Genomic DNA, 25134 nt, shown 5'->3' on the forward strand with positions numbered 1-25134 from the left:
ATACTGAGAAGTTAATTGATTCAATAAAAACTGTCTAAATTCTGTTTAACCATTAATTTTCTTTGAATTGAGACATCGTCAAAAATATCTTTGAGGGAAGACTAGGAAGCCTTAACGTATAGTGAAGCAACAAAATACATAAAAAATAATTTATTTACAAATATATACTTTAATAATACAGGTCTGTTCAAATCAGAATGGCTTCTGGCTTCTGACCGATGAACGAACTTAGTAATGATGGTTCTACCTTTATTAAGAAAGTGCGTATTTCCATCGGTTTTAAGGTAACAATATTGCCAACAAAGCTTGCTTCTTGAACTTTAATATTTCCATTTCGTTTGTTAAACGATCTCCATTTTAATCTTCTTGATCTGTCGCTAGGTATATTACCGCCCAGCATCATCTCTTTGATATTGATGATAGAGAATGTTGTAAACAGATCCTGCAAAAAAAAAAAAAAACTCAAATTATTTTAAAACTTGCGCAATAACGATGCCTTAAGTTACCGGTCAAAACTAAATGGCATTAATGGACCTAAATACAAATCAAAACGTCGCAATTGATCAGTCTCCGATTAGTTTCGTAACTAAGCTTACATGTACTACCCATTCAATTTTCTTGAATATAGCTAAGCGAATTATCTATTTTATGCGACCCGGATTAAATCAATAGAATAATTTTGGATGGTTAATAAAATTAAATTGAATGGAGCAAAACTAACAAATATTAAGTACGCTTTTGTTAATAGTAATATTTAGTCTAAGAATTTCTACTATACTTCTACATAAACCTTAAGAAGAGCATTAAGAATTACATTCGAAGTCATGATCACATACAGAAACTTTGTTCCAAAACAATTCCATTACTTTCCCGAAACAGCCTTGCTGCATTTTGTAAACTGTAAATAAATTGCTACAGGTTTTTTCCATTCTTTTTCCCTGCATATTTTATCCTTCCCACCCTAAGCTTTCCCGTATACTAGTAATGAAGGTGGTAATGTAATTATACATTGCATTGGCACTTCATGCTTGTGATTAAATTTTAATAATAAAGCTTATTTACCTTTTATTACACATCGGTTCTTAAACAACTTATTTACTGTAATAGGTAACGTGTTTCTTGTATCCCATTCAGAATGGGAAAACAAGGTAGACATTTCGTCCCGTACACACCAACGACTCTTTTTTTACCATTTCAGTAATAGTGATAGCAAGCTTATTATTACGATGATTAAAACCGCTAATATAAAAAGAAAACATCCAAGAAAACTTTAAAATTCACTGAAAGAACGGACGCATTTTTTTTGGACTAAGGTGTGAGAAATCTAAATTTAAACAAATGAAACTTGATGTTTTTGTGAAGAAAAAGAAAAGATGTTAACAGGCGAGGAGAAAAAAAAAAAATAGCAAGGACTTATCTCATTCAATTCAAGAAACTCCAAAAATTATGCGAGCAGAAACGAAAGAATTTTCATTAAATAAAAAAAAAGAAATCCTCTTAGGTGTGATACCATTGGTTCTCTTGCAATCAGAACCTTATTGTTTCAAGAGATTGTTAAGCTAAAAGTTAAGATGGAATCACCCTTTGCGTAAAAAGTTATACTGATTAGTTTCGATAAGTCCCCGGATTGATGGAAGTCCCTCAACAGATTCTAAAGAAAGTTTCTGAGAGTAGACAAAATAAATATTAGGAAGGTACACATTATAATACAACAGAGAATTAAATGAAAAACTTCAGATTACATCTCTTGGGTCGAATCAAATTTCTGGAAGTAACCCTAAACATTATACAAAAATTACTGAAATTCGAATCAGGACCTCTCAGAATAATAATTTTTTGATTGTTCAAAGCGTTCCAATTATAGTTTGGGAACCCTGTTTTCCTTTTAACAAAGTGCTTCTTTCCGATTCAATATTAACATTTTTTAACTCTGTATATTTACCTGAATATTAACTTCTGCAACTGACGGATCAGCACGCTTGTCCATTATATTTTCAAGACGAAGTAAGTAAATCTTCTTTTCATCTTCCGCCTGTTCCCAACGTTCTAAGGTTAAGATCTGGACATTATTAGGGAGAGCACTTTTTATCCCTGAAAACTGATAATTACAAACTTTAGAAAAAATAAAAACCAATTGAACAATGACTAAAAATTATGGAATTTTTATTAAAGTTTAAATGCTCTTCAATTTTTTAAATTTGAAGTTTCGATATGATTCTGAAATATCAGTTTCTAGATTATAAATTCTGCGGTGTACATTCTTCATAAATTTTTTCAGAAAGAAATTTTTCTAATAAAAATAACTTCTCAGCGATTTATCGGTTTCGGGCTTAACTTTGTAATAGTGTGTTTTATTTCGTGGACATTCATTTTTGATTCTAAATGTACAATACATAGAAATGGACGTAGGTTTAAAGAAACTTAATACTTAATTGTGAAATTATCGTACGACTTGCTTTTAAAATAAAGGGGACATTCATAATCTTATGAACGATTATGTGACCCAAGAAATGTGCAAGGTCTTTGCAATATTAACTAATAATATTGCAACCATTAAATATAAGTTATACAAAATTAATATAATAGTTTTCACTAACTTCCATCTTGTACTCTTTCTTCCATTTTTCAAATGACAACCCTTGTGTAGACGAAATGAAAGTCCAGGAATCAAGCACCTTCTCTTGCACCAACATTCTTGCATTAGCATCACGTGATAGAGACACATAATGAGATCCAATTGCAACCAAAGGCTTCTCAAATGCTATTTCGTCCAAAGCTTCTCCAACTCCAAAAGCATCATCATGCATTAGCCTTCTATGCAACTGTAGGAAATAATTGCCTTAAATTTAGCCAGAAACATTTCATCAGTATAAAATTATATTTAATAACAGATTTATTACCATAAGTTCTATCTCGCCATCATTTAAACTGCTACCCCCCTCTGATCTATCAGTTATGACCGACAGTGTCTGAGAAGGATTGTTTACGTCTTTAATGTTGATTCTGGTTGTAACTGGGTAGTAGTTGCCAGATACTGGTTCAAACAATTCTACCTCCCATGTTGGTCGATAATTAATTTGCCTCTTCAACATTTCACGGCCATTTGAGTCAGTGTAGAAGATGCGATTATTATGTAACGTTGACATTGTATATCGAGTGATTACTTCCTTACCACAAGGTTTCTCGAGTCCTTCTCTGCAATGGAAACACAATCAATATTACAGCATTTTAACACTCAAAAAAAAAAACCATTTTTATTTTATTTATTTATTTTTTTTCAGTTAAATCTTTAACTTTAAAATGCTGTGTTTTCGAAATTATACAAATGAAATGTGTGGCTCTTAAAGAATGCCATTAAATGGCTGTAGGAACGTTGAAACAAATTACTCATCCAACCTCTCTGCGACTGAGGAGGATGAGGTGGGATCTTTTCCTTCGTTAAATTAGATTTTGAAGGAATTTCACCTCAGAGTGGAGCCTACCCCGCCGCAAACAATGTTGTTTAGTCTCATCAAATTAATAGTTCCAGACTCCTCTTTTAACAATGGAATGCCAAGTAGTGGGCTATATTTTTTTTAGACATTTTTCTTTTAGAGACAAAAAAGAAAACATTTTTTTTTTCGGACTTTTTCTTCAAGGCAGTTAACAGTGACTAATGTGAATACATTTTGAACGGTTAATAGCAACCAGCCACATAAAGAATACAGTTTTTTTTTTTTATTATTTAAAGCGCAAAATCTGAAGTCACTGTCCCCTTTAACTTTATCGGTGCACTGCCGGTCTCCTGACAGTGAGTACCCTCTCTTAGGGACAACACAATACAGTGAGAAGTAGAAGGCTACTAGAAAAAGAAAATCTAAGGGTAATACTGCTGGATTCAAACCAGGAATCTTCACATGAAAATACAGCTCAAGTAAGCTAACCCATCACCTAATCCTTTCAATCCCTTGGCATTTAAGGGACCACCATAGTGCATTAGTTTTGGCTTAAGACCATTCCTTAGAAAAATCTAAATTTGAAATTAATGTTTTCTGCACCTTTCCAATTTGAAATGATTCATACATTTCAGCACAAAATAATAAAAATAAATCCACACTTGGCACATTTTCAAAATCATATGTCGGATGTAATCGCTTTAATGGTTATTATTCGTTCTGACTTACTGGAAAGGTATAGGGCCAACAGTCCATTGAAATTCTATATAATCTTTTCCATTTTGCAGTCTTATCACTTGACTTACCCATTCAGAGAATTTTTGTTGTATTTCGGTTACGATTGGGCCTAAATAATAAAATTAAATTGTCACAGATCCATTACTTAAATTTATGGAGTTGCTTAAATTCTATCGAACAATATTATTATTTTTTTTATTTTTTTACCTTTAACTATCCTGGTTATTGGTTTATTATTAATTGGTACAACGGTACCGTTAGGTCTGAAGATGTATGCTCCAGAAGATCTTTCTCCACCAAGATGAAGATCGTTATTACCAACAGCTCCACGATAATAAAAGAAATTTTGGTGGAATGGTATTTCTTTGCTATGGAGTTTTTTACTTAAAGCTGTTATTCGACCTTCAGCTGATAGCGAAATCGTGGTTCCCTAGAACAATTCGCATTGTAGAAATGGGTGGATCGTATATATTACCTTATCAAACCTTCATGCTTAAAAATATGAATGCTACTCGACCGCAGTAAAATACCAAGGAGGTACAACAAGGGTAGCCTGTGGAAATGAGAGAGTGGAAGTTCAGCATCAGAATACACAGGGTGACCAGAGTTTTATGCTCCACCCACTTTTTTTTTAAACGGCGAAAAATGTCGAAAAAATAAAAAACACATTTTATCATTTTCAGTCTAGTTTATCATTTTTGGTGACTGACCCATTTTTCTAAACCAGTATCTCGAGATACATCATCCAACTTTGTTTTTTCAAATGGAACGTTATATTTTTTTTTTTGCATATTTTTATAGTATTTGAGCTGCTAAAAAAAAACAAAAAAAATTTTTTGAAATCGGTTAGGTTTTTCAAAAGTTATGGTAATTTAAAATATGAAAAACAAATTTCAGTTTATTGTCAAAATTACGTTAATTTTTTTAAAGAATCTGTTCAAACTGGGCACAATGAACAGATAGGCAAGCCAAAACTCTGGACTCCCACGCTTTGCTTGCAGCAGCACTTATGGTGGCGAAGTCAAAATCTAGGCAGGCTAGAGTTATTCGATGTTATTGAAGCCACGGGATTAAGGTTACTGTACACTTTATTTTTTAGATATCCCATAACTTTTGAAAAACCTAACCGATTTCCAAAACTTTTTTTAAATTTTTTTTAGGAGCTCAAATACTATAAAAATATACAAAAAAAAGTATAACGTTCCATTTGAAAAAACAAAGTTGGATGCTGTATCTCGAAATACAGGGATTTAAAAAAAATGGGCCAATCACTGAAAATAAACTAGACTAAAAATGATTAAATACGTGTTTTTTATTTTTTCGAAATTTCCCGACGTTAAAAAAAAAGTGGGTGGAGCATATAACTCTGGTCACCCTGTATAAGAAAAAAGAAAGAAAATTTTAGGATAATGCAAAAGTGCACAAAACTGTTTTAATTTAACTGACAAGATGTTGTCCTTGTGTATTGTGTAAGGTGCAAAAAATAGATTTGGATATAATAAGATAATAAGAAAATAACAGGCAAAAATATTGAATTCCTTTTTAACTTTACTAAGCGAGTTCAGTCAGGCTAAAAGAGCCACAAGATTTTAAAAAACTTTAAGCGCCGAAGTTCTGAAGACTAAGGTTTGGTTGCCTGCAGTGGATAGCAAAGTAGATAACTTCAGATTAATGGCTTTAGATCTTTTGCTACAGAAGCAGATTAGCAATACTTTATCTTATAAAGGACTTGATCCTTCAAATCCTTCCTTCCGATAAAGAAAGGTAAATCTCTACTAAATAACCGATAATTCAGGATGCAGGAACAAGGATGGATGTCAGCACAATATATATATCAGCCAATAATTAAAGATGTGATTAATCAAGTGATTGTTGAACCTCATTCTACAATACTTACGTTTTCATATCCCAACTTAACTTCTTCTAACAATTCAGATACTTCTGAACTATAAAAATCTGAACTTTTCACTTTGCTGCTTTCTACATAGTACGAGATGAAACCTAAGGGAGGAATATTTTTTGCGATAAAAGCAATCTCCACTGAAGCATTAGATTCTCTACCGGGTATGCTTATGAAATCAGGTAATGGTACTAATTGTGCCGGAACATTTTCACCTAATAAGAAAAAAAAAATGAAATTATTATCATTAATAATAGTAGTTTAAATTTGTTGAGTAGTACTGAAAGAGTGATATTTCACGTTCCGAAGTTATATCATGTTCTATTTTTCGTTATTAAACCTATTTTAAATATTAAATTAAAAAAACTGAAAGGTAAATTCAAAAACGAGTATTTTCTGATCGAAACAATGTTCCAGAACCTCACGGTGTCATTAACTATTTCTTTTAAAATTACCGGTAAAAATATGCTCGAGGGAGGATAATACTCGGACATTTGACGTGTTTTGAGGATTAAAATTAATTCCCGTGACACAGTAAGGATAAACACAGAATAAAGGAGGGTGACTTTAACCCACTCTTTATACTGAAGCCATAAAGATTTCCATGTATGATTGCACTCAAATATTTCTTGGATTAACAGTTTTAATAAACTGTAATCCGTTTATGTGAATGTGTTATAAATGTAAATTGCCAGGTGTAGGATTGCATATGAGCAAGTAGTTCATCGACAAAGTTTCTATGTTGTCTAAACAGGCGTCAAAAGTTGATGTTAGTTGACGAACAGTAAGTAGAAATGCGTGAAGAAAAGCGAAATCATGCAAAAATTCTGGTGATATGAAAATATAACAACTGGTTACTAAATTTTACAAAAAGAGGTTTGTGAGCGTTATTTGCAAGAAAGGAGCAATCGGAAGTAAAGTACTTTTATCAGCCGTTATGTGGCCATCAGGGAACAATACAAAGATATATTAGGTTGCAATGGACTATATTCACAATTCACAGAAACCATCTGTATGGAGGTGCCTAATTTAATAATGAGTTCCCTCAAATGCACGCGGAACAACCTAGTATTGAGGTATATATCTGCTATTATTATTCAGCTGCAATTATTTTTATGCCTCGATGAAAAAGGAGTACTTTCCAGAGCTTTAAGGTTTTAATTCGCTGTATTTGAGGAAAGTGAGTAAAGCGGACGCGAATCGCGCATAGTCTCATCAGAAAAGAATTCCTCAACGTTAACTTTTGTTCGCCAATAAGATAATGACAATGATAACAAGAGGAGGTAGATGATCAGAACGCATAACTGGGATAAGATGAGGATGGACGTTTGTCTTAATTGCAGGGTAAAAGGCGAAGTGCACTCGGATTCAGACAAAACAACGAACACTCTTAATTGCTCCAAATGAGAACCATCAATTATTATTGGAAACTGTGTTTATCCGTGAATTTGAAATGTATCAGATTTGGAGGCTGATTCCGTAAGGAGTCAAGCAAAATTATACCGTCAAGTGTCTGAGAAGCTAGGGAGTTGTAGGGGCTTGACTTTTTAGAGGGATGTGCTGTAGGATCAAATAAATGGCAACACCATAGCTGGGAATTTCGGTCTGAATAAACACTGATGTACAGATTTTGTCTAAGCTTTCAAAAATAAACTTGCGCCATCTTTAGGGACGTTGTAAATAAACGTGGTCCCATTTCGGAAATTTAATAAAGATGGTGTACGTATTGTTTATAGTAACTCACTTTTATTTTGCACAAAACTAATAAGAATTGCATATTACTTTCAAAATATTACTTAATACATATTACAACATGACTTAATCTACATGTAGAAGATAAATCTTTGAAAAAAAAAAATTACTAACCACCAGGTCCTCGGATGTTGTAGATAAGTTGTGTATTAGCAACTGGAAAACGAACAAGTTTGTCTACGAATCTACTTAATGGATTGTAAATAGTTATCACAAAACTTCTGGCAGTTTCAGTTTCAGGACAGGAACTGATATTTAGTAGAAGGCAAGACGTAAATTTTAGAGAGTCAGATACTAGCCATTTTTGCATTACATCGTTCTTTATCAATACGCTGAAAGTTTAATAAATATTAGAAGTACTCTATTAAAATAAAAATTAAGAGAATAATGCAGGTTGTTGTTGGTTAAAACAGATTGGAAAACTAGATACGTATGTATAGTACTTACATTAGGTTTAATGCACGAAGTATAAGAAAGAAGCAAAAAGTATGTTGCAATAGAATAAAATTTTTCTGATATATGGATTGTATTATTAAAACAATCAAACGTTTATTTAAGTACTTTAAGCTAAAATAAAATATTTATGTTATTTTCTTATGTTAATTGCCGCAACGAGCATTTGGACAAAAACTACTGGATTGGACTTATTGGAAATTAAGACAATATAATGATGAATAATTACCGATCTGGTGAATTAAATTAAAATAAAAACCAGCGATTAAAATAAACTCGTGAATGTGGGAAGTTATTATATGATTTTTACCCAGTTTATTTATGATAAATAATTTTGATTAATATACATTATCGACATAATATAATTATACCATTATTATATAAAATAACACTTTACGTTTCGTGTCTTACCAGGTGTCAGACAGAATGGAGACGTACAGGAAACCACTTTTTTATTTTAATGATAGTAAGAAGTTAAACAACCTAGGCTAAATCCAGAATATCAAATAACTAGTAATCAAGTAAAGCACATAAATTTATTTCAACTCACTTAAGACCGAATGATGTAGCTGTTTCAACTGTTTTCAAAGCAGCAGTAAGTATTCTTGCATAATCATTAGCAACGTGAGCCTTTTCAGTTCCAGTTATCGAGTCATGATGTTGCAATACTCCCATTGCTTCTTTAGCTTCGGTAATATCAATAGAAGAAGGTGAATTAGATAGTGCTAAAATTTGTTTTCCAACCTTAAAAAAAGAATGTTTTATTTGAAAAACTTTTAAGGTAGAGGATTTTTATACTTCAGGAGGGATTAGGCACTACTTTTAAAGCAACACGAAAATGAGACATCTCACCATCCAAAAACTTTTATTATTGCTACAAAATATATTTTTTTATTGTCTCCACAGCTATTTTTTGGATTACAATCCAGTTGTGCAACCTTTGTTATAAAACTTGGAATCACTTTCAAAACAGTTTTTGAAAGTGATTCCAAGTTTTATAAGTCAGTCAGTCAGTACTGGATAAACTATAAAAACTCTCCTCGGCCATACGTATACTAAAATCGCCATTTTTATTCGTTGCTTAGGTGAACCTTACGGTATCCCTAAGGGATTCAATGAGTTGCTACGATATCTTTTAAGAAAAATTTAATGTAATACATGCTTCGTTGAGATCGACGAAATATTTTCCCTCTGTATACAATAGTAGGCGAATATAAAATCGAACCGTATCCACGCTTAAGATTTAGAATATTTGTTCTTAAAAAAAAGAAGAGATATCTGAGGAGAGAGAGAGAGAGAGATTAAGAATAGAACGGTAGTGACCGATAGATGCATCTTTTAATTGAATCGCCGATTCAAATACAAATTATTCTCAAGGAAATCGAATATATTAAAATGTAAAAAACTTAATTGTCCCATTATGGGTCTAAGACTTAGAAAATCTCTAAAAATTTAAGAAAATACTAACGATAATTGAAAGAAAAACTTAAAAAATCGTTCTGGTTTCCGTAACTGGATAACGCTCAGTTGTATAGGCAGTGAGCCAAACTTGAACAAAACAAATGAATTAAATAACTTTCATCACACAGTAAACTTATAGGATACTGGTGGGTTGAGATACATAGAAAAAAAAGTTACATATTATTTTTAATAAAATAATGTTTTAGTTGCTTTCTCTGAACGTGAGATTGAATATAATGAGAGTTGTTCTAGTTTGTATCTTCCGCCTGATTGAAAATGAATATGATAGTTTATTTAATTCATTAACTTTTTAAAATTAATTTTAATGTATAAAAATTATACATTTTTTCCATTACCTGTAAGAAATTATTACCCATTCTTTCAAATCTTTTGTGGGTAGGTCTGGAAGTGAAATATCCAGTCCAAAATGACTCAGGATCACTAGAATAAGGAAAGAAATCATCAGACTTTGTAGGTAGACGTACACCTGCCTCATTCACTGCTTTCAGATAACATGACGGTGTAGAATAAAATGCATGAAACTTACTACCGTAAAATTCATATTCATTAATATATCTGAAATAAAAAAAGGAAAACAAATTATATAAAAATTTTGCTTACTTATAATAAAAACTATAAGTTAAAGATATGAAAAAATACTTTATTAGTTTATCCATGTTTTTATAGTTCATTCCAGCATACTGATAATTAAAATCATTTCCCATTGTAACTAAAATATTTCCACTTCTATATGGAACATGATATTCCAACATTAAGTTCAAAAAGGTGCTGACCTAAAAAATATTGTTAATTGCTGAACTTAAATACATCAATTAATAGCAAATAAGCACTAAAAGGTTCATTCTTCTAAAAATCCCAGTATGCAAAGTTTCGTTCTCTTTATTGATGTATACAAATGATCATACATGTGAAGAGGATAGGTCCGTTAGCGATGAACAGTGAGATGGAAGTCAAAGAAGAAAGGGAAGATCGAGGGATGTTTCTAACAATGACAGGATATTGACTAAAGGAACAACGTGCCCATTTTTTATATAATGTCTGAAGGAAACCATTAATAATAAAAAACACTGAAGAGGAAACAAAGTTAAAATGATCAGAACTCAAATGAAGAGTAGCTAAATTTTAATATTAAACAAAATATGTTTACCCTTTCTGGAACATTGTATTCAGGACTATTCATGTTATCTACAATTGGTGAATCGTTGCAATGAACATCAAAGCAGAAACCATTTGGAGGGCTGTAGGTATTGTACAAGATGCAAGTAAATAAGGAAGAAGCATCGCCTAAAAACCAAGACATCGCCAAGAATATATTCAATATAATGAAAAATAGTAATACACTTGAAAGAATGTTTCAAATAAGGGCTTTTTATTTTTTAAATTTAAGGTTTTGATTTTAATTAAGGATGTATTGATACGATAATCATTGGAGTCACGTTAATACTTATGTAAATATATCAGGGATACTAACTCATATCATTCTCTGAAGTATGCCATAACATTTCGAAGGCTCTATTGTAATTTCTTGTTACTTTATCTTGGTAATCAATTCTACCCAAAAAAAGTCCATCAAACCCCATTTTCGCCATAATTGCAGCATTTTCTCTAGAATGCCCAAATGGATCTATTTGCCAACCAATTTTCGGTGTACCACATTCACCTAGAGATTCCTTTAGACGTCTGAAAAACAAGTGAACACAAAACTTTGTACCATGTATACCATTGTTTTTAAAAGAAAAGATTTGCACAGTACTCCTGTTTTCAAAAACATCAGCCAGCATATTTATTAATTAATTACACTGAATCAGGGAAATTGATCGTAAATATTACCTGAAACCCCATGTAAACTGATCTATAATTGAATGATAATGTGCTGCAGCTTCATCGTTCATTGACCATGCTCCACCTAAAGGAAAAATAGAATCAAGATAAGAAAAGCACAAAAAAGAGAGTCTGAGAGAAAAAGGAGATAAAGAATACTTTTTAAAAATAATTTGTCTCAGACCTATGGTAATAAAATAGAATTAAAGTTATTTTGCCTATAAAATAATGAGTCGGAACCCAATTTAATGTTAAGAAGTCACAGTTGTTAAGGAGTTAAGCTCTCTCGTTGATTAGATCAATGAGATAAGAGAGGATTTGTGGAGAAACCTTGCAGACGTTGGCTCCAACCTACTTTGGTGAGCAATTAGTAAAAGGTTGCATATGCTCTTCTAGCTAAATTGGACATTGAAAGGGAAAGGATCAAGGGCGTTAATGACCACAGTGGCCAATGCGCCGATTAAAACGTAACTTATAATACGTATCATAAGTGGGCATATTCCACATACGTGGAGTCAATTTTCGCACAATATATCATTTCTTAGGCTACAGAACATGAGTATAGATTAATGAAAGTAAATTAACCATTCAGCTAGTTTCGATAAATATCTTTATTTTTTCTCATAATTATTTTCTTTCCTCTTATTTATTTCGGAGTTCAACTAAATTACAATCTATTTAATCTGCGTCGAAACATAAAATTACTCTCATAAACGAGGATGTGCTCTACTTTTAAGGAAAATTTAAGAATTTTAATTTTTTATAAGAGAATAAAAACTTGGCAAAGTCGAGTGTTTTCTAACATGACGCTTTTCCATGTAGTTTTTGACGTCAACTCTTATTCAGGTGTTATTCCAGACAGTTTTAATTCTCTCTACTGAGAATCGATCCCAAATAAGATTTAATAAAATCAATTAATGCAATATTTTCTTGTTTCTAGTAACATAAGAAATATTCAAGTGTTTATTATTTTTAGTACCCCGCAAAATAAAAAAAAAACCTTTGTTTTAAGGAAAAATGAAGATATAAAATATCTCATGAAAAGCCTGTTTGAACTTAGGACTCCTGTACTGACTCATAAACGGCGAGTGTAAAAGAATAGTGCTTCTGAACAGAAACTTTTTAACAGTTAATTAAAATTTTAGATAAAGAAAAATCAAATGTGATGTTTTGTAGTTAATTGCAATATAAATCAGATACTATTTTATAATATTGAAGAAAACTTAAGAAATAAATAATAAGAAAGATTCGATTAAAAATAATAAATAAGCTGTTATAAAGTAAAAAATTAATTTCAATCTGAGACAAATAAACAATATGATTCCATAATACACTGGATTTTTCCTTTATGTAACTAAAGCGAGCAATGTTAACTTCAACTATTGACCAAGGATATTATCACTGTTGAGTCACCCTCATGACCCTAACAACTACCTCATCATTCTGCGATAAATTTCTTTAAACAATAATATTCGTCATAGCCCGTAAATGAATACTGTCCTCGGTTGAGTTATGTAAAACTTTATAAATAAATTTGGATGAAATCAGGTAAAAACAATTTAAACGTACAAACAGATAAAATTGATTGCGCAGAAAAAAAACAAAAGCTATTTACCGACAATCTCCAGACGTCCAGAATTAACTAGCTCCCTTACAACCTGTTTTTTCTCATGGGTTTGTTCCACCCACCACATCCAAAAAAACGCTGTTTCCACATAAATAAATCTGAAAAGAAAAGAACGGTACGTAAAGGAGAATTTTTCATTTCACATTATGTAAGTGCTTATTTGCACTAATAAGAACATCACGACAAAGATTTGTTCAGCAATCAGTTATACTTTAGAGAATTAGAAAGATATTTAAAATTTAACTCAACCTCATATAAACCTTCTTTCATGTTCTCATAAACATTTTTACTAAACCTCAAACACAAATTTCTAGCTAATTTATAATGGACTGCTCTCCGTTTAATGGCTGATAACGAATGTCAGAACTTCATTTGAGTTTCAACTAAATTTAAATACAAACCTCCTTTGGGGATTCTCTAATAGAGCTTCTATAACTGAATCTATTATGTACTGTACACCAGCCTCTTGAATATTCATCCTCTCTATGTGAAAAATAATACATTAATTTATGTTTCTAATTAAGACAACATTAATTACAGTTCTTGAGTAGATACTTACGTCCATAATAATACTGATCTTTTGTTTTCAACCATCCAACGTCATCATGTGTATGCGCTACAAAGTGAATATTGATAGCATCTTCTTTGGGTTTAGGACAGCTCTGAAATAATAAAACCCAGTTTTTAATTTTGAATTTCCATTTGTGGGTAATTATAAGCTTAAAAAATTGAAGGTTTGAACAAATTATATCAGTTTTTAACGATTTTCAATGTTTTAGAGATTTAAAAGTCTTAAGCATAACTCATTTTCGTGAAAAGATCTCATACATAAAGATTTATTCCATTTAAAATCAACAAAAGGAGAAGACCTATTTTCTGTTGTGGTTGTCATATAATACCGATTATTAAAAACTGCTAGGTAATGCCACTCTGATTTAGAGGAATCTTATTAACTCAGAGGATAAATCTAAATAAAATTTTTCATATTCAGCCAATAAAATAACAGCTAAGAAATTAAAAACTACTAATTAAAATAAACATAAATGAGTTCAGCAGTTAATGCGCCTTATAATAAATAAACGAAAATAGTAAAAATGAGAGTTAAGTAATATTCTATCTTTTCATAGTGCAAATAATCTAGCAAATTCAGTTTTGTCAATTCTTTTACTTGCATTTTTTAATTGGTACTTTTTTGTTGTTTTTTTGTACTTAAGATTGTGTATTTTTTGACTTTACTATGATTATTATACTTACATTTTGTAAATAACTACATTTTTACGATTCCTTTTATCTTGAGCAAAGAACAATTTATTCATCATAAAAATAATTTTCTTTTCAGTAATAAAAAAACTCAAAATTGATTTAATAACCAAAATTAAGTAGTAATTTTTTGTTATCACTGCAATATTAAGCGCTAAGTGTTTCGAATATTATTATGAACTAATAAATAATTTTTTTTAAACCAACTTTCATCTTGAAAGAAAATGTATAATAAAATTTCCACTCAAGAGGCAAAAGCAAACAAAAACCAGAGTATTTGAGATATCGGTTGAATTACCTTCTTTTTTTTCTTTTTTTTAATATATAATCTCTCTTGAGGTAGAGTACATAATTTGTCTAAAATGTTAAGATTGCCTAAGTTTATTTTTGTTTTATAAAGATTAATAGGAAGGATTAATGTTTCAATGGAACTCTTAGCATTTGATTTAATCGCCAGAACAGTAGTTTTAAAATTAGACCTGATTTAACTTACATATCTTTATTTATTCTTTTTTTTTTAATGTAAAAGAAAGTCAGATTGTAACGTCTCGATCTCGTTAGAATTAACTTTACATCCGAATAGAAGAGTGCCAACTAGTTATATTTTTGGAAGAAGATAGAAGATAAACACTTCGTTTGACAAACTGCAGACCAACAATGCAAAGACTGCAACGCTGGAAGAAAATGTGAGAATAGGAACAGGTAATATATGGAAAGAGAGGCAGGAGGTGTCAGCGGAAGGTACGAATTAGGTATAGAAAGAAAAATATACAAGGTTCAAGGTAGTTTCCTTCATCGGATGCTGGCTAGTTATTAGATATTGGATATTTAAAATAGTTTTTAACTCTATTAAAATATTGTGTGGACTCGTGTAGAAGTGGATTTTAACTCGTTCAGTTAAAATATTCAATATTCTGCAGGCGCAAAAAAAGAAAAATAATAATAACTTTCTGCACTAGTACGTAAGAACACTTATAAATACATAGTAAGTATTGGGGCATCCCTTCGTGGACAGCATAAATATAATGAAAAAAAAAATCGCTTTATTGATCTGAATTAAAATTTTCTTTTGGATGTAAAGAAGGTTAATAAGGGGTCAAGGCCAAAATATAATGACTGGAAGTTTCTTAATTTTTTTTTACACTAATATTTTTGATGTTTTTTAAACTTAATGTAAGCAATTTTTAAACTTTATCAAAAGTTTAATATTGGACGTAATATTGCTATCAAGCAATGGTCAAAAAATTATTGAACACTTTTGGAAGTGTAAAGCGGTGGTTACGCTTCAATCTTAAATGCCATTTTAACATTACATGAGTTGCTAAAATTCTGCATTTGAACGAAGAAGCTTGATCTGAAGTGAGAATTTTCCTGAAAGGTTTAGTTTTTGCGAAATTCTTGAAAACAAAGAGTACTTTAGTGAGTTAAAGTTTTCACAAGCTTAAAAAACAAACTGAAGAAATCTGCTTTTATAAATAAATCTTAAGAGCCTCTTATAAACCTGTTCGATAATGAAGAATATTGTCTGTAAAAGTTGAACGGTGCCCGAAGGCCGGAAGTGCACTAATGTATAAATAAATTATACATATATGTTTGTGAAATAGCTTTTATTGTACCCAAGTTCAGTATCATTCTTTACTAAAATAAACTTTCGAGTTTTATGGGAAAAAAGTTAGGTATATTCTCAATATAGTTCTAGGTACCTTATTCTACCCTTACATTTTATTATAGTTATTTTCCTAGTGAATATTCATCTCTTTTTGTGGAATGAGAGCGGATAGACATTTTAACATAAAAAAAAACAAAAAATCATAAAATTATTGCAAAATTCAATCATTACAATGCCAAACAGGATTCTGGACGTAATCAGAATTTAATAATTCTCTCCACTAGTTTTATTTATTCAATAAATCAATTTTATTTATCTAACCTATCGTTATTCCTGGAGGGAATGTAATCTAACAAATAAGTTAGTTAAATCACTTAATGAAAAGTAAATTGCGTAGATTACATTATTTACTAACTAAATGCAAATGAAATTTAAATAAATTCTTTTAATGATAATTTATTATACTTTTTTGTAATAAAAAAAAAGAAGAAAGAATATTGGTTTACCTCATAACCACATTTGTTACAATACGCGGGAATAAAACTAAAAACAAGTGAAACAACCGGCAAAATTACACTCAGTAACATGGTAGCTAGTACTGAAGCACTGAAGCTAGAGTCAGTGTTCTCTTATAAGAAAAAGGAACCTCAGTTATAATAGATTCATTTCCCCCCACTACTGATTAAATAATGCTCAGCATTCAAATAAGAACTTTCCTGGAATATTAGCTTTTATAAACCAATTCATTAACGATTGTAACTTGCAGTTAATAATCTATCATTATGTATCAAAATACTTTTAACAAAGATTAATTTTTCTTCGTTCATGAAACTATTTAATGTAATAACAATAATGAATTCATGTAAAACTTTTACGGCGGATAGCAGTATAAGCTTAAAATTAAAATAAAAATTATTTATAATGTAATATTGTAATTAATAAAACTGTAATGCTGAAGTGAAGAAAGAAGGTTCAGAGACTAGAAGGTTGACTCAAGGTCGATTTCAAGTTTACTGTCCATTCGTATGATAGTAACTGACAATGGTAGTTCGTATGATACTCCCTGCCCAATGGGTTTCCTTAAATTTACTGTGTTCTAAGGTAGTAAAAAAATGAGATGTCTGATTTCAAACACCCAGGGGCATCTTAGAAGACTAACAGTCCATCACCACCTAAACTAACACTCCATACACACACTGTAAAAAAGGCTTAGATCAGAAATTGAATTTGACTTTAATAAACCCATACAAACTCTAGCTCATTAACACATACATTGACTGCATGCACATTTCACACACTTTCTCATTCTATGAACAAACAGGGCACTTTATGAAACCATAATAAATAATTAGGTCTCACTAGATTAGGCTCTCAACCATCCCCTTTAGTCTATAATTTAAGAAACTTTTAGTTTCTTCCTTATTATTTAACCAACAGTGATCAAAAATCAGTATTCAGAGGGATAATTATATTATAGAGCTTGTCTATCACTATAGAGCAGGGATGGCGAACCTTTTTGAGACGTGGGTCAAATTTTGTTCTTTTTTTTTTTTTTTTTTTAGTACTAGCTCTTGGGTCACTAATGCCCATTTGCACAAGAGTTAAGTTTAAAAATTGTAAACTGAATATTTTCAAAACTAAACATCTTTAAAATTCAGTTGGCTTAACGGGTAAAACGGGACGAAACAAGTGCTATGGAAGTCTCTTTTTACAAACATAACTGTACAAAACCTTACAAAAGTGTGTTTTATCTGAAGAAAAATCCTATGGTTATTTGCTTTGGGTTGTCGATTTTTTTAATAAACAAAATATGAGTAAAATTATACATTTGATTTCATATTTTGTAAACACTTTTGCTTTATTTCAAATACTACAAAAGCATTTGTCGTCATTTGCGTTTTAGAACTGTAATGATCAAACTAAAGGTTATAGGTAGCATTTAAATTGATTTTGTGCCAATGCATGATTGAAAAAAATACAGATAGAATATAAATTATCCTAACAATTAGAAAATCTAAATCAACCCGCGTAAAGAAACAAATGGTTGCCTAGCAATTGTGGATCAGTGAAAAAGCTTGCGCGTGTCAGTGTCTGACCCGCGTTTCATAGATTCGCCATCACTGCTATAGAGGCTTAATGAAGTCGAAATATGAATCCTGGTCTTGAACAGAAAAGTAAGCGAACATTTACCTAAAAACAGAATCTGCTACAAAAACATCTACGAAATATTTCCTTAATTGCATTAAACAAATGTGATTATGTTATTATTAACTAAACATGGAATTGTTTTTACTCAAGGAAACTACTTATGTAAGTTTTAGTCTTTCATCTAGCTCGATTTACATACTTTAGATTTCGTGAACGGTAGTGGAAACTAAATATTTATTGCTATAAATTTTTGACGAGAACTAGTGCCATCATTGGCTAAAGGACTCATATGTGAACTGAATTATTGTGGAATATCAATCTCCAACTATGTCTCCTATTCACTTTATTAACCTATTACGAGACAGCAATAGTTTTTTTTATGGTTGGAAAAAACTAAACAATTATAGTTTAAAAAGAAATGTTATTTCCTCATTAATCGTCAAAAATTTATAATTGTTTTGCATTAAATTAAAACAATGTATAAAGTTTTGTTGTACGACTACCCAATAGCTGGACTTTACGCCGATGTTTTCGAAATTAAATTATCACTATCAAGACTAAAAAATATACATTAAGTGGGCGATCTTAAGTATATTCCTTAAATGATTATTATTTAAGTGTGACAGTAATCCCTCTCCAAATTCCAGATAACGCATACTTCCAAAAAAAAACAAAAAACAATGAATGTAATAAAACAACATACTTCAACTAAGGTCGTAACTAGCAAACGTACATCGCTATATATTTTCCATAATAACTTTTATAGAAAATCCAAGACCTAGACTGAGAATCGAATCCATTACCTCATTACAGATTAGCTTTGCGGGCCTCGCTTACAACCGCTTTGCTACCAACGTGCCTTACACTGCACTTAAACTTCATTTAAATTTTTTGCTGTGAAATAATGAGCATATACACTGGGCCAAAAAAGTCTGTGAACACTAACCTAAATTTTATTACTTTTATTATTATCTTATTAGAAACTTCTTTTATTTTCAAATGAAATATACTATTCGATAGAGAGAAACCAGAATTTTTCATTTTATATTCAATCTTTTATTTTTGTTCAACAGGAATATCACAATTAAATGTTTAACAAAACAACACCCCAAACGAATGCAAAAAAAGTCTGTGAACACTTTGCAGAAATAAATCATTCTTACACATTGTACGTGAATTATAAATTTTAAAAACTTGTAGGACCTCCTATGTTCCTAATCACTTCCAACAAGCGAGCTTTCATCGATCCTAATAATTTTGTGGTCGTCAATGTTGGAATTTTATCCCACTCTTCTAAAATAGCGTTTTTTAGTTGTTCACGGTTTCTTAATACCTCGTTTATTTATTTCGCGGCTGATTTCATCCCACAAATGTTCTATTGGGTTAAGGTCTGGCAATTGTGGAGGGGTGTTTAGGCGCCAGAGTGTATTATTTAAAAGCCATTCCCGAGTTTTTAGTGCGGTATGTTTCGGGTCATTGTCTTGTTGGAAGACAAACGTTCCCTCCAACCCTAATTTTTTTGAATTTTCTTTTAAATTGCGTCTTAATATATCCACATACACATATTGGTCCATCATACCATTAATTAGATCTAACTTGCCCACTCCTTTAGCACTCATGCACCCCACACCAGAATGTTGCCTCCCCCATGCTTAAAAGTAGGCTTCATATTTTTCATTTTCATAGCTTCATTTCTTTTTCGCCACACTTTTTGTCGTCAATCAGACCCACATACATTGAATTTCGACTCATCTGAAAAGATTACGGTTTCCCAGAAACTAGAAAGCTTAGAAACATATTCTTTCGCGAAATCCAATCGGCGGTTACTATTTATTTTATTGATTAAAGGTTTTTTCCTCGGGACTCGACCGCAATAATCGTATTCATGTAATTTATTTCTAATTGTCTGTGGTGTTACGCTTACACATAACCACTTGATAATTCTTGACTGATTTTTTGAGCGCTTGTCCTGGGTTCTTCTCGAACAGACTTCAGAATTTGCAGTTTATGAAAGGAATTAAGTTTTGGTGGCCGTCCACTGCGTGGCCTACTAATCACATTTCCGTACTTTTTAATTATATTATGCACCGTTGAAGGGTTTTTTTGAACTATCTTCCCTATTTCTCGAATACTTTTTCTTTCATTTCGCAACGTCACAATAAGTTCTCGAATTGGTCTGGGAACTTCCATATTAGTGGTTAAATATGTACTAATTAGATTATTTATTCACAAAACTGACTGTAGTGGTTTCTACAATACAATAGAGAACTTTGAAACTTTATTCAATCGTTTTTCTGTTTGTTATCTTAATGTTTTTACATATTTATACAGCTGTTCACAGACTTTTTTTGCATTCGTTTGGGGTGTTGTTTTGTTAAACATTTAATTGTGATATTCCTGCTGAACAAAAATAAAAGATTGAATATAAAATGAAAAACTCTGGTTTCTGTCTATCGAATAGTATATTTCATTTGAAAATAAAAGAAGTTTCTAATAAGATAATAATAAAAGTAATAAAATTTAGGTTAGTGTTCACAGACTTTTTTGGCCCAGTGTACATATCAGCAAATGTAAGAGCTACCTGTTAAAAAGAAGACAAAGAGGACTTCTTGATGTTGGTGCATATCAAAACTAAAATATTTGTAATATTTCAACTATTAATGAAACGCTTTAAGCAATGTTTCAAACTGCAGGGTATTCAATTAATTTCATTTAACTAATAGTGATTAATGAATGTAAGTATTTATAATTTTTCATACATACAAATAAGCGTGACTGTACACAAAGAATGCCTGTTTACTTGTAAATTAAGCTTCCAAGGTCAAGCTTAATCTGGCTGGAGATCATTGGCCGGAATTCATCACAAAGCGCTTATGAGATTTCTAGCTTTTATTAACATATTCAACTTATTGGTATGGAAAAAAGTAAAAAGACAAAGATTACTGCTAGCCCTTCTTTTCATTGCTAGGTGCGCTTAAAACTAGTCACCGAGACTTCACTCAGCAAGTGTAGTATATGAAAGAAACATAGTGGAAATCAAATCTTTTATACCAAACTGACAAATCGTCCACTATTGACGGAAAAAAAGTACGTGCTATAGCAAATATTATAGTTCAAAGTTCCAGAATGTCACATCTCTGCAGCTTCTTCTTCTTCTGACCTCTCACACCCTGTCTGCAATTCTCCTGTTCCATATACATAAATAATTGAAATACTGTGGGTTTCTAATAGATGGTATGCTTACTTTATTATTCTCTCCTATCTACGTACCTCATCAAAAATAATTTGAATTTTTTACAGCTAAAACCCTATTGAACTTGACTGTAAACTACCTGCAAATAAATGAATATTAGAATATAGAGTTAGAAAATAATGAATATTCACCATTAATTAGAATTTAATTCATGTTTGAGGAAAACAAATCATACACTATAGAATAATATACAATAATTTGTAAAAACCTCTCAATAATTTGAGGAACTTTCTGCTTATTGTTAAAAATGGTTATTAGTGAAAGTGATACAGATGCAGGATAATTTCTAGTCAATTAAACTAAAAGTTAGGATCATAAAATGAGCTCGGTTAATGTTAACAGAGAGCAGAGTATTTATAAATTAATGGAAATAATAATGATTTCGATATTTTAATCTCAACTTTGTATCTTTTTCGTGTTTTAATGTTTTTCTTTGTATTACGCCTAAAAACTGTAGGCAGTTCGCTGAACTCATGCACTTTTTTAGAAATCATAGCCCAACTCATTTCTGGTCTTGGGTCTTCTGCTAAATTACCGGCCTTCGGCCTCTCTCACAAAAAGTAACACGTCCTTCGCCAAACAGTTTCTGAAAGGAATGCTGGAAGTGAAAATCTAATGTTACTGCCGGGACTTAAAACCAGAAGTTCAAAAACCTTTGCAAAATACAGTGCATTGGGATTTGGTTCTCTAACATTCACCTAATAATGACACCTCTTCCACATCATGTTCAAAAATCATGATTTCCTGAAAAAATGTTTCAAATTAAACTTAGTAAGGAATGTTTTAAAAAATTTTTGAAGCTGTTTCTTTCTTAAATAATATAACGTTCAGAAAGGTCTTGTTTCAATTTAATTGATAATGATAGAAAAGTTTTAAGGAGCATAATAAATATGTTTATATGACAAAAATTTGTAACAATCACAATAATTCTACAATAATAAGAAAAAATTATATGACAGAATGTGAGGCAACATAAAATATTAATTAGAAGAATGTAAAAACCGTAACTTGTATGAGCCCAACTGTAAATTTCTGTTTTGATCGATATAAATACTTTTTATACGGAACTCTTTATAATATAATCTCCTTTTAATCCTTATTTTTAAAAACCTAGTTGCCCTGAATATTTTAAACAAACAATAGTTGTTTACCACTGTTTTTGTTTTCAAAACAGCATTTATGTTGAAGTGATTAAAAAAAAAATAGAATATTATCAATCACTGTTCACTCATGTTTTTAATTTCTTTCTTTATCCAGGAATAATGTATAAGATAAACAAAGCTCTCAAAATTAGTGGATTAAATATAAAGTTTAAAAGTTTGTAAAATAAACAAGACAAAGAAAATGTTTTATTTCTCCTTTTTTTAAAATTATGTATTTTTTCTAGTAATTGGCGTTAAATTTGGGTTATCTACACAGTTGAGCTATCATGAAATTTCTAACTTAATTTAATATCAATTCTGAACCATATGAGGTTGTGTTTCGGCTTTACAGCGAGTTTTCTGCGTAATGTAATTTTAGTAGTTTGGTATTATTATAAATTTATTACTATTAATTGAGAATGACCATTTGAGAACGAATGTAACGTTATTCTTTTTTAATCTACAAGATCAAAGTAAAAGAATAACCTTAAATGTGATCAGCAGATCTACATTACGATTCCACAAGGATCAAGTTGTGTAGTACTGCTGCATTGGAGGTACTGCTGGGGTTGCCTCCGCTTCAGTTTGTTATTCAAGCGGAGGCAAGGGCTGGCGCGCACAGACTAGTGAGAAATGGACAATGGAGGCGCATTAGCTCCTCTATTGGGCATATGAATATCACAGACAAGGTCGACCCTTTGCCGGTCTTAGACATGGTTGAGGACAGTGTCTGTCATAGACACAGTTTCGAGACTCCGTTTCAGGTGATCCTCAGATCGAGGAATGAATGGAGGGTAAACTGGACAGAACAGTGCCAGAAGGGAGTCACGTGGTTTACGGATGGCTCCAAGATGGCCTGCGGGACCGGAGCTGGAGTGTATGGGGCTAAACCTAAGGTACTCATTGAGAGTTCTCTTGGGAGATACGCCACTGTCTTTCAGGCCGAAGTTTTTGCCATTAAAGCTTGCGCTGGGGAAAATCTGCGAATGGATCTTAGAAATAGGGAGATTTGCATTTTTTCGGACAGTCAAGCGGCACTCTCTTCCTTCAGAATTACCTCTTCCCTGGTCTGGGAATGTAAAAAGGCCCTAGATCAACTGGCTCGGCACAATAAAGTCCGATTGGAATGGGTGCCGGGCCATGTGGGGATCAAGGGGAATGAAATAGCTGATAAGGTTGGCCAGGATGGAGCTAATACTCCTTTCACTGGTCCGGAACCAGTCCTGGGGATCACTAGGGGTGCAGTTCGTGAGGCTCTCAGAGACTGGATCTGGAGAGAACATGAAAAGTACTGGGTGATGCTTCCTGGGGTCAATCACAGCAAGAGGGTTATGCTCTTGTTGTGCAAACAAAGAACTAAAGTGACTCTAGGTTTGGGCAGGAATCAGATTACTCTGATTACAGGCCTATTCACAGGGCACGGAAGGTTCAGAAAACACCTGCACAAGATAGGGCTTATTAGCTCGGAACCATTGTGTAGATTGTGCCAAGAAGAGGAGGAAACGGCCTCTCACCTGTTGTTCGATTGCGTTGCAATTGAGAGACTGCGCTATGACATCTTTGGAACTTTGAGGCCAAAGGAGATAATAGCGCAGAAGGAACTAGGAGGGAAAGAAGGGGAGGTTTCACCTATTAGGTTTAAGGGGAAGGCACAATAAGCCTCTTGTGGCTGCGGTGCCGTGGGGATAGGGTCCCGCCCCTTCATTTTAAAATCTAAAAAAATCTAAAATCTTTCTTTAAATGCAGCATGCCGAAATATACCCCTACCTCATTACTTTAGAGAGAGTGAGTGAGAGAGAGCAAAAAGAAAGAACACGTCCCAACAAAACTCTGCCCAAAGGTTGACACAAAATGTATTACTTTTACTTACACACTTATATCTGTTGTAAAATAGTCAAACATACTGCCTCCCCTATATCAGTGGTTCTAACCGCCCATGTCCAACCGCCTTAAATAACATCAATATTTTCCTTAAACTTGACGCGCATGATTTCCTGAAACTAAATTATCACTCATTAAGTATTTTAATAAAACAATAAAATATTTTTATATAATGTATATATATTTGCATGCAGCACGCTGAAAGTACTCTATCTCTGTATTTAACGAAAATTCACACAAACCAAAATGTATTTAACGCGCTTCAGCCTCAAAAACTATAGCACAACTTGTTTTAGCTGTTGGGTACTGTTTTCTGAAAGAATTTTTGCTCTAAAGATTCCTTTTAAAATTGATATAATCACTAAACGTTTATTAGTGACGAAATTCATTTTAGAAGCTTCAGAGGCATGTGTTAATTTTTATCTGTAATTATTTTCACATGTTCAACATTTTCTCTAAGTATTGATATAATTAATTATATCAAATTTTTATGACATTCAAACAGCAAATTATTCTTCAACCACGATTAGCAGTTCATGAATAACTGGCACAAAATCAAACAAGGGTCAATAAGAATTTTTGATTTAAGGGAATATCTAATAGATGTTAGAAAATTATCGACATTGGCACATGT

General features: G+C 31.8%; 1 protein-coding gene across 2 annotated transcripts; it reads right to left on the reverse strand.

Annotated features, from left to right (window-relative positions):
* Nucleotides 1-135: 135 nt before the first annotated feature.
* LOC141451309 (lysosomal alpha-mannosidase-like) lies at nt 136-24908 on the reverse strand. Of its 2 annotated transcripts, XM_074122582.1 has the most exons (21): nt 24743-24908; nt 24490-24619; nt 21495-21556; nt 21276-21409; nt 13767-13869; nt 13609-13690; nt 13196-13305; nt 11590-11665; nt 11231-11439; nt 10907-11043; nt 10399-10532; nt 10095-10314; nt 8828-9021; nt 7939-8156; nt 6070-6287; nt 4380-4602; nt 4164-4281; nt 2901-3195; nt 2598-2822; nt 1943-2098; nt 136-442 (listed from the first exon to the last, which is right to left on the reverse strand). In XM_074122582.1, exons 6-21 carry the CDS (start codon nt 13683-13685, stop codon nt 188-190), a joined length of 2865 nt encoding a protein of 954 aa, XP_073978683.1. In that variant the 5' UTR covers nt 13686-13690; nt 13767-13869; nt 21276-21409; nt 21495-21556; nt 24490-24619; nt 24743-24908; the 3' UTR covers nt 136-187. The 2 variants fall into 2 exon arrangements, with proteins under 2 accessions (XP_073978683.1, XP_073978682.1); XM_074122581.1 differs by lacking the exons at nt 21276-21409; nt 21495-21556; nt 24490-24619; nt 24743-24908 and adding an exon at nt 16583-16736.
* Nucleotides 24909-25134: the final 226 nt, after the last annotated feature.

Source organism: Rhodnius prolixus, unplaced genomic scaffold (assembly GCF_049639745.1).
Source record: "Rhodnius prolixus isolate KJV_2025 unplaced genomic scaffold, Rpr scaffold_8, whole genome shotgun sequence".
Lineage (NCBI taxonomy): Eukaryota > Metazoa > Arthropoda > Insecta > Hemiptera > Reduviidae > Rhodnius > Rhodnius prolixus.

Excerpts from the sequence above, each read along its gene's own strand:
- LOC141451309 (XM_074122581.1), bottom strand. The coding sequence starts at position 16,663 with ATGTTACTGAGTGTAATTTTGCCGGTTGTTTCACTTGTTTTTAGTTTT. Across the intron at positions 3,196-4,163 it reads GTTGGCCCTATACCTTTCCA|AGAAGGACTCGAGAAACCTT; the intron begins GTAAGTCAGAAC and ends TTTCCATTGCAG. Across the intron at positions 443-1,942 it reads TTGCAGAAGTTAATATTCAG|GATCTGTTTACAACATTCTC; the intron begins GTAAATATACAG and ends TTTTTTTTGCAG.